Here is a 10,782-nt window from a genome sequence, read left to right as displayed (position 1 = left end):
ATTTAATAACAATATCATTATTACTATATCTGCATTAGATATGTAATATACATTTAATAACAATATCATTATTACTATATTAGCATTAGATATGTAATATACATTTAATAACAATATCATTATTACTGTATCTGCATAGATATGTAATATACATTTAACAACAATATCATTATTACTATATCTACATTAGAAATAATGTATATACTGATTACTTCATACAGATCTATGGACATTTAGTAACAATATCATGCCTACTATATCTGCGTTAGATATGTAATATACATTTAATAACAATATCATTATTACTATATCAGCATTAGATATGTAATATACATTGTATAACAATATCATTCCTACTATATCAGCATTAGATATGTAATATACATTTAATAACAATATCATTATTACTATATCAGCATTGGATATGTAATATACATTTAATAACAATATCATTATTACTACTATATCTTCATTAGATATAATGTAATATACTGATACCTTCCTACAGATCTATGGACATTTAGTAACAATATCATGCCTACTGTATCTGCGTTAGATATGTAATATACATTTAATAACAATATCATTATTACTATATCAGCATTAGATATGTAATATACATTGTATAACAATATCATTCCTACTATATCTGCGTTAGATATGTAATATACATTTAATAACAATATCATTATTACTATATCAGCATTAGATATGTAATATACATTTAATAACAATATCAATATTACTATATCTGCATTAGATATGTGATATACATTTAATAAGAATATCATTATTACTATATCAGCATTAGATATGTAATATACATTGTATAACAATATCATTATTACTATATGTGCATTAGGTGTGTAATATACATTTAATAACAATATCATTAGTACCATATCTGCATTAGATATGTAATATACATTTAATAACAATATCATTATTACTATATCTGCATTAGATATGTAATATACATTGTATAACAATATCATTATTACTATATGTGCATTAGGTGTGTAATATACATTTGATGACAATATGAATATTACCATATCTGAATTAGATATGTAATTTACACTTAATAAGAATATCATGATTACTATATCTGCATTAGATATGTGATATACATTTAATAAAAATATCATTATTACTATATCCGCATTAGATATGTAATATACATTTAATAACAATATCATTATTACTATATCAGCATTAGATATGTAATATACATTTAATAACAATATCATCATTACTATATCAGCATTAGATATGCAATATACATTGTATAACAATATCATTATTACTATATGTGCATTAGGTGTGTAATATACATTTGATAACAATATCATTATTACCATATCTGAATTAGATATGTAGTATACATTAAATAACAATATCATTATTACTATATCTGCATTAGATATGTGATATACAGTTAATAACAATATCATTATTTCTATATCCGCATTAGATATGTAATATACATTTAATAACAATATCATTATTACTACTATATCTTCATTAGATATAATGTAATATACTGATACCTTCCTACAGGTCTATGGACATTTAGTAACAATATCATTCCTACTATATCTGCGTTAGATATGTAATATACATTTAATAACAATATCATTATTACTACTATATCTTCATTAGATATAATGTAATATACTTATACCTTCTACAGATCTATTGACATTTTGCAACAATATCATTACTACTGTATCTGCGTTAGATATGTAATATACGTTTAATAACAATATCATTATTACTATATCAGCATTAGATATGTAATATACATTGTATAACAATATCATTATTACTATATGTGTGTTACGTATCCGTCTTGGAAATTTCCTTATATGGTGTTACAAACCCTTCTCAAGAAATTTCCTTATATGGAATCGGATGTGTGCACCCGACACCAACCGTCTTCTAGAAAATTCGAGACCAACGCAAAGCAAGGGCGCGGTCCTACGTGTCACGTAGAGTTAGTCCCCACCACCCTTTTTACTCTAGTTTCTGAGTATAAAAAGGGTGGCGACAAGGGCACCTCGGGTCTAGTTGAAGTCTAGAATCAGTTCGATACACGTCAGTACGTTCTTTTTCGGATAATCTCTGCAACGAGGAAACTCTGCGAGATCGGGTATTCAAGTCCCTTTCAAGCACTCACGGTAATTATACAGTACGTTGTCGGCTGTTAAGCATTATTGTAATCGTTGTAATCCGCCCCCGTTTGCTCGTGTTCGTGAAAACCGAGAAGGATTAGATTCTTGCTTCGCGGAATCGAAACTAAACTTTATTTATTCAACTCATTTGAAACGTGCAACCTAGAGTTCAATTCATTGAATACCGCGACAATTACACACAACAATTGTAAGGTCCGGAATAGAGAATAAACTCATACTAGTTTAATTTACATACTATTGTACAATTATATTTACTGTCCAGAAACCCACTAATGTGTACCTTTACCGCTCGAGGTACATCAATCAAGTTACGAGACCTAATACTAACGCTTCCTGCGGCTCCCTACGTTAGCCATACGTAGGTTCGTCCGCATATCACTCTCCTGAGGCTCCCTACGTTTGCCATACGTAGGTTCGTCCTCCACTCTACACCTTTCCTGTGGCTCCCTACGTTAGCCATACGTAGGTTCGTCCACCATAGCCAACCTCCTGGAGCTCCCTACGTTAGCCATACGTAGGTTCGTCTCCACGTCTACTTCCTTAGGCTCCCAGTGTTAATAACAACACTGGTCAAGCCATTAACAATTACCATTTACCTAAATTAAGCCCCGGCTACGCAGCCGCCCCCTCCGGCTCGTAACAAAACTGGTGACAGCGGTGGGATATACTGAATAAACATCCGTAAGGATACCGTGGATACAACTGGACTTGTATTATAATTGTTCTATAGGATTTCCGCGTTAAAATGCCAGAAACCAGGCTTTCGGCTGACGAAGTCGCGAATCTTACCTTAACAATGGCTAATTCTATGGCCTTGTTAACACAGCGTAATTGTATTCAATTCGCTACCTCGCCGATACCCACTTTCGATGGCGAGAATCCAGCTTTGTCGGTTTTCGCTCAGAGTGTAGAAAACGGGCTCGCGTTAATACCAGATACGTCGGAAACAGAGTATCTGAGTATCGTGTTGACTAAACTCACCGGTCCGGCGCGGATTAGTATCCAAGATAAACAATTCAACAATGTAACTCAATTGTTACAACATTTGAAAAAACGATACGCTCCTGGGAAGAACTTGGCGTATTTCCAAGCTGAGGTTTCGCGCCTTAAAATCCGTGAGGACGAATCACCAAGGAAGTACATCGACAGAGCCAGCAAACTTGCCCATGGATCTCGTATCGCGATCCGCGAGAGGTACACGACCAACGTGGATCAGTTCATCAAGGAGATGGAAATGGACATCTTGGAGAATTTCCTTGAGGGTTTACCGGAGCGTGTGGCCTGGAGAATCGCCGCTCTGGACAAAAAGATTAAAACTTTAGAAGAGGCGTACGAAGCTGTGTTACAAATTGAACGTCGCCTCAAGAACCGACGACAGATTCAGGAGAAGGCATCACCTAGTCGTCGTAGAGAAGAGGATTTTCTCAGCTGGAGACGTCCTCGAGAGAAGGAACACAGGCGTGTGTACCCTCAGTCACCGTCACCCTATCGGCAAAGACCAAGGGATCGCAGCACATCTGGTTCCGAACCGGAGTTCGAAGAACGAGCTTCGCGTGCAACGGCGTTGACTTTACGTAAGCATGATTATTCACGCTCTCCAAACCACTCACCGGAGGCGCCAAAATATGACGAGCCGTTCAACACCAAACACGATGTTTACGACTTTTATTGCGCAAACTGCAGTACGGTCGGACACGGTTGGAAGGATTGTGAAAAATCACCTCGCCGCGAAAGACCCCGATTCCAGTATCGAAGGGAGTCACGAGGGAATTTCTCACCTTTGAGGAAACCTTTAAACTCCAACAACGCTCATCCAAACGGCGAGGCGGTGAGCGTACGCAACGAAGATCGCCGGAAAATGGTCCGATTTGCAGACCAGAAGCAGGAAGACGAATCAAGGAAGCACCAACCCCACGCATCAGGATCAAGGTTCCAGAACTGGAAAAAGGAACGGGAGAATTTCTAATTGATGGAGGAGCTTCTGTAAATCTGGTAGTTCTTCATGCTCTAGGAGAAAAGGCCGGAATCACATCGAAGGAAGGTCTTAAAATCGCTGGGCTCGCATCATCTACAATCCGAACCTTGGGAACTACCAGTTTGCAAATTAATGGATCTGCTACGGAATTTTACGTAGTAGAGGACTTGCCTATTTCCGCTGATGGACTCATAGGAAGCCCTTTTTTATTACAGGAAGGGGCTGAAATTTCCTATTATCATAAAACCTTGGTAACTCGTAACCAACCTATTAAACCTATATTCTTCAGTAACGCTGAGGAGATGGAACTGCATCCAGTATTGCCAATTAAACATAGATTACCAGGACGCACAGCTCTCCAAATTGCAATTCCAGTCGCAAATCCGAAGGTTATGGAAGGGTACCTAGCACGAATCAAGACTCCTGAACAGGTCTACATTGGAGAAGCAGCAGTCTGCAATCATGATGGAATTTGCTATGTCCTAGCCACAAACACCGGAGAAGACGAAATCGAAATCGACATTGAACCACAACGCATACATCCGTATGAGATTTTTGACTCATCAGATGACGATCCTATTCCTTCGTATCTAGCAAAGGAAACAAAGGAAGACAGAACTACACGTATCCAAGATCTTTTAAGGACCGATCATCTAAACTCTGAAGAACGACTGCATGTGTTCAAAACTGTCAGGGAATTTTCTGATAGATTTTTCCTACCTGGAGATAACCTGGGCAAGGTTCCAAATTTTCATCACTCCATTTACACAACAGACGACATTCCGATTAATACTAGACAGTATCGGTACCCACCAGTACATCAGGAGGAGATACAACGACAGGTTGGAGCTCTGCTATCGCAGGGTATTATTAGACCATCCACCTCACCATACAATTCTCCTTTATGGATTGTACCGAAGAAACCGGACGCCGATGGTAACAAACGTTGGCGAATGGTAATCGACTTTCGTGCATTAAACGAAAAAACAACAGGCGACAAGTTTCCATTACCTAATATTCCAGAAATACTAGACAAGGTAGGCGGAGCAAAATACTTCTCAATATTTGATTTGGCAAATGGATTTCATCAGATTGAAATGAACCCAAAGGACAGACAGAAGACCGCGTTTACAACCCCACATGGACATTTCGAGTTTGTGCGTATGCCTTTTGGTTTGAAGAACGCACCACCGACATTCCAACGCGTCATGAACCGGGTAACATCAGGCCTGGAAAACGTACTTGTGTTCATAGATGATATGATTGTTTTTTCTTCATCGCTGCGTGAACACGAAATTAAAGTTAAAAAACTATTCGATCGCCTCAGGGAATATGGACTTACTCTACAGACTAATAAGTGCGAATTCCTACGCAAAGAGGTTGCCTATCTGGGACACATTTTGTCTGCTGACGGGGTTAAACCAGATCCTAGGAAACTTCACGCCGTAAAAAACTTTCCGATTCCAAAAACACAGAAGAATGTGCAACAGTTTCTGGGACTGACGGGATACTATCGCCGATTCATCAAGGATTACTCTCTAAAGGCAAAACCACTAGTTCAGCTGTTGGGAAAAGGAACCCCTTTCCAATGGACTGAAGAACAACAAGGGAGTTTTGAACTATTGTGTAAAGAACTCTGTACACAACCAATATTACAATTGTGGGATGATGGTAAAGTAGAACTTCTGTCGGTAAATGCGTGTTCTTCTAAACGTCACCTCACTTCATGTATTAGATCTTCATTTAATCATCACGAACTCAAAACGGATTAAACGAATTAATAACAAACTCTAACTGTTTAAATAACACAAAAATATTTAATAACAACAAAGATCACAAAAGTAATAACGACCAAGAAGGCATTGGCGTTCAAACGCGTAACACATAAAACTTGCAATTAACAATTTAAATGGAAAACAATAAAGATTTCACAAGTTCTCAAGAACTTTAAAACACTCTTACAGATAAACTCAACGAGAGGAAATACAATTTTTAAAAAACGATTTCTAAATTTCACGGAACCGATTTACAACGTTACGATTCAATGCCGGAGAAACAAAGACAATTGCCATTAAGAACAATTGAATAAATGTTAAATAAATAATTTAAAATCAAACGCCGGAAACGGAAGCGCGTAGCGACGCCACATCATTCCCCCCTTTTTAAAAAAAGAAAAAGAATAAGCAAACATTTAACATGCCTAAACGAGTCGTCGGATCTGCTGAACGGAGGAAAACCTAACAGTCTTGGGAGCCGAAACACGACCAGGGTACACCCTTAACGTCGGAGGTCGCGAACTGCTTGCGCCTGAATGTTCATCCGATTCACCCGCTTGAGTTAACGGAATGTCTTCCAAAACAGTTACAGTAAACGCGGGCTTGAGTCTTTCCACCGAAACCTGTTCAGTTTTCCCGTCGCGATCTATAGTGAACACGCAATCAGACAACCGCTCAACGACGCGGTACGGACCGGAATAAGGTTGATCAAACGGTTGTCTCACAGAATCTACTCGCAGAAACACATGCGTACATGCATACAAGTCTTTGTGCTGAAACACTTTGTTTTTAATGTGATGAGCAGCCGGCGTCGGTCGAAGTTTCCGCATAATCCGACGAAATTCCTCCACGAAAATTTGGGGATCGGTGTCCAACTCCTCAGAGTCGAAAAATTCCGCAGGCACCCTCAAGGTCGTGCCGTAGACGAGTTCAGCAGGCGAGCTCTTCAAATCCTCCTTGAACGCAGTCCTTAACCCGAGGAGAACCACCGGAAGAACTTCCATCCACTCTTTTGGCGAGTGACACGAGATTGCTACTTTGAGAGATCGATGCCATCGCTCCACTAGGCCATTCGCCTGCGGATGATAGGCGGTGGTACGACAGCGTCGACCGCCGATAAGCTTCACCAAAGCTGCGAACAACGCAGCCTCAAACTGTGAACCACGGTCCGTGGTAATTGTCTGAGGAGCACCGAATCTCGCAATCCAGTGCGTGAAGACAGCCTTAGCCACTGCGTCAGCGGTTGCGTTGACGATCGGTACGGCCTCGGGCCAACGAGAAAACCGGTCGATCATCGTGAGGATGTACCTGAATCCTTGAGAGGGAGGCAGAGGTCCGACGATATCAATATGAATGTGCTCAAACCTGTTGTCTGGCACCAAAATCTTCTCCGCAGCAAACTTATTGTGACGCTGGATCTTCGCACGTTGACACGCCAAACAGGAGCGAACCCAGTCCGAAATGTCCTTATTCATTCCGGGCCACACGAACTTTTCGGCGATGTACCGTCTCGTGGCCTTCACTCCGGGATGCGACATGTGATGAGCCAAATCGAAAGCTCGCTTGCGAAGCGAACCGGGAATGTAGGTCCTAATCCCAAACTCTGAAACATCACAGTAGAGAGACTCCTCCGAGCCAGTCAACGTAAATTTCCGCAGTTTAAGAGCCGTCGAAGTGGACTGAAGCAGCGATTTCAGCTCCTCGTCAACCATTTGTTCGCGCGCGATATCCGCGCTATCAAGCGCTAAAGGAGTAACAATCGCATTGATGCGCGACAGCGCGTCAGCGACGTTGTTTTCTACACCAGCAACGTGCCGAAAGTCTGTAGTGAACTCAGAAATAAACGCTAATTGTCTTCCTTGCCTGGGAGATGATTGCTCCAGCTTCCTGGAGAACGCGTAAGCCAAAGGTTTATGGTCCGTGATCACATGAAAAGCTCGACCTTCGAGAATGTCTCGAAAATGCTTCACGGCCTTGAAAACTGCCAACAGCTCTCTATCATATGTGCTGTACCGTTGCTCCGTCGGGGTCAGCTTCTTCGAGAAGAAACTCAGTGGCTGCCAAGAGCCTCGAATCTTCTGTTGCAACGCGGCACCGACAGCTGTATTAGAAGCGTCCGTCTGCAATGCGAGGTCAGCATCCGGAACCGGAAAAGCCAAAAGGGTGACTTCAGCCAACTTGTCCTTGAGTCGACAGAACGCCTGTCTTCTTTCGTCGGTCCATTCAATGCAATCCGAGTTTTTCCGTCTCGGACCGGAAACTGCTGCCTGCAACGGTGCCTGAATCGCAGCAACCCCCTTTAGGAAGCGATTATAATAATTAATCATGCCGAGGAAACGCCTCAGGGATTTCACGTCTTGCGGCTCGGAATAGTCCTTAATTGCCTGGACCTTACTTGGAAGCGGTGCTATTCCATCAACACTGATGCGATGTCCCAGGAAATCAACTTCGTCCTTGCCCCAGTTGCACTTTTCGGGTTTAATTACCAAACCGTAGGTTTTTAAACGTTCGAACAACATTACCAAATGCTGTCGATGCTCCTCTTCATTCTTCGAGGCAACGAGGATGTCATCAATGTAGACGAAACAGAAGTCTAAACCAGCGGTAACCTCATCCATGAAACGCTGAAACGTTTGGGCAGCATTTCTAAACCCAAACGTCATGAATGGAAATTCAAAAAGTCCAAAAGGCGTGATGATCGCTGTCTTGGGAATGTCCTGATCACGCACCGGAACTTGATGATACGCACGCATTAAATCTATTGTCGAATAGATCGTAGTGCCATGCAGAAAATTCGTGCAGTCCTGAATAAATCGCAGCGGATATCTGTCTGGAACAGTCACATGATTCAAACGACGATAGTCTCCGCACGGTCTCCAGCTGCCATCCTTCTTCTTGACGAGATGCAGGGGACTCGCCCAAGGACTCTTCGAAGGTCTGCAAATACCCTGCTCCATCATATACTGGAACTCCTGTTTGGCCACCTTTAATTTGTCAGGCGCGAGCCGTCGCGCTTTGGCGGTAATCGGTGGGCCTACGGTTTCGATGAAGTGGACCACACTGTGCGAGACTTCAGTGGGCACAATCGAGGTCCTGAAGAGCTCTGGAAACCCTGCGAGCAAATCTGCGTAAGGCGTATCACGAGAGAGACGGCTCACCTTCGGAACGTCCTCGAAACAGACTTGACCTGGCGCCTCCAGAAGAGTTCCACCATCAATTAGCTTGCGTCTGAAGATGTCTGGAATCAAGTGATAATGTGACAATAAATCCGTGCCGATGATGGCCTTATTCACATCGCACACTATGAATGACCAGTCTATTCGTCGGCGAAGACCGAGATCCAAGCAAATACGACGTTCTCCATACGTCGGTATCTTGGAACCATTGGCAGCGAAGAGTACCAGGTTGTTCTTCTTTGAGCGATCGCGGACAGACGCAGGAATCACCGAGACGTCGGCTCCGGTATCGACTAAAAAACGAATACCAGACGTCCTATCTCTGACGATGAGGCGACGTTGCTCAGCCCCTGGGATGCCTGTCGCCGAAGACATCGGAGCGACTAGTTTTCCCGACTCCCACGGTTAATCCACCTGCATGGAGGAAAACAGTGACGCGCGTCAGCTCCATATTTGTAATGGAGTCTACACAGTCCATCACGCGACCGAGAACGAGTCCGTGAACCTTGAGGCTTGGAAGATTTCCCATTTCTTCTGCGGTTTCCGTTACCATCGCCGGTATCGCGAGCTTCAAGCCGACGCAGACGTGCCAAAATTTCAGAAAGTTGGTCGTTTAAGTCCGAAGAAGACCGAGAGGTTGAAGAAACAGCAGCTACGCTGAGTGGTCGAGCATCTACTACGCTGGGAGGTCGAACATCCGAAATGGTGGCTACACCTGGACTAGCAATTTCATAAATCTTGTCCGCTTGAAGAGCAAGCTTCCCTAAATCCATGCCTTCGCTGATGGCAAGGATTACACGAATGTTCTCAGGCATCTGTTCTAAGAACAACGTTCGTAGTACCGAGTCACTGCACTGGCCACCTGCAAGATTCCTAAGGCGTTGCAAGTAATTCGACGGTTTTTCGTCACCCATGCCATGTCCTCTGAGCAACCTGCGAAGCTTCGATTCACTGGATTCATCAAGAGCCCCTAGAATTCGCTGCTTAAGACAATCATACTTGCCATGCTCTGGAGGGTTGGTAATAATGTCAGCGACGAAAGGTAACACAGTGGGATCCAGGTTGAGCACGACGTTTCGGAATTTGATGTCGTCCGATACGATTTTTGATAGAACAAAAGCAGCGTCAACCTGAGAGAACCATAAGAGCGGATTCTCTTTCCAAAAAGATGGTAGCTTGACTCTCGCCACAGCATTGACTTCTCCTGCTGCTGTTGTTGCAATTGATTCCGTCTTTTCCATCCTGGACGGGCCGGCGATTGGATGATCGCTACCGGAAGCTGTGTGGTCCGAGACCCTGGTTGGCGAACGCGCGAGCGGCATCCGGTCAAAGTTAAAGTTGAAATGTCGGTCAGTCTACTGCACCGACCGTCGGGGTCACCAGTTGTGGGATGATGGTAAAGTAGAACTTCTGTCGGTAAATGCGTGTTCTTCTAAACGTCACCTCACTTCATGTATTAGATCTTCATTTAATCATCACGAACCCAAAACGGATTAAACGAATTAATAACAAACTCTAACTGTTTAAATAACACAAAAATATTTAATAACAACAAAGATCACAAAAGTAATAACGACCAAGAAGGCATTGGCGTTCAAACGCGTAACACATAAAACTTGCAATTAACAATTTAAATGGAAAACAATAAAGATTTCACAAGT

At 42.2% G+C, this 10,782-nt stretch overlaps 1 protein-coding gene across 1 annotated transcript; it reads right to left on the bottom strand.

Annotated features, from left to right (window-relative positions):
• Positions 1-9,504: 9,504 nt before the first annotated feature.
• On the bottom strand, positions 9,505-10,443 carry LOC123988647. Its single transcript, XM_046289399.1, has one exon. The coding sequence runs from the start codon at positions 10,441-10,443 to the stop codon at positions 9,505-9,507; it is 939 nt and encodes a 312-aa protein (XP_046145355.1).
• Between the last annotated feature and the right edge of the window lie 339 nt (positions 10,444-10,782).

This window comes from Osmia bicornis, unplaced genomic scaffold (genome assembly GCF_907164935.1).
Source record: "Osmia bicornis bicornis unplaced genomic scaffold, iOsmBic2.1, whole genome shotgun sequence".
Lineage (NCBI taxonomy): Eukaryota > Metazoa > Arthropoda > Insecta > Hymenoptera > Megachilidae > Osmia > Osmia bicornis.
The sequence above is the reverse complement of the archived record's forward strand: the minus strand, read 5'-3'. Positions and strand labels throughout refer to the sequence as shown.

Excerpts from the sequence above, each read along its gene's own strand:
- LOC123988647 (XM_046289399.1), bottom strand. The coding sequence starts at position 10,443 with ATGCCGCTCGCGCGTTCGCCAACCAGGGTCTCGGACCACACAGCTTCC.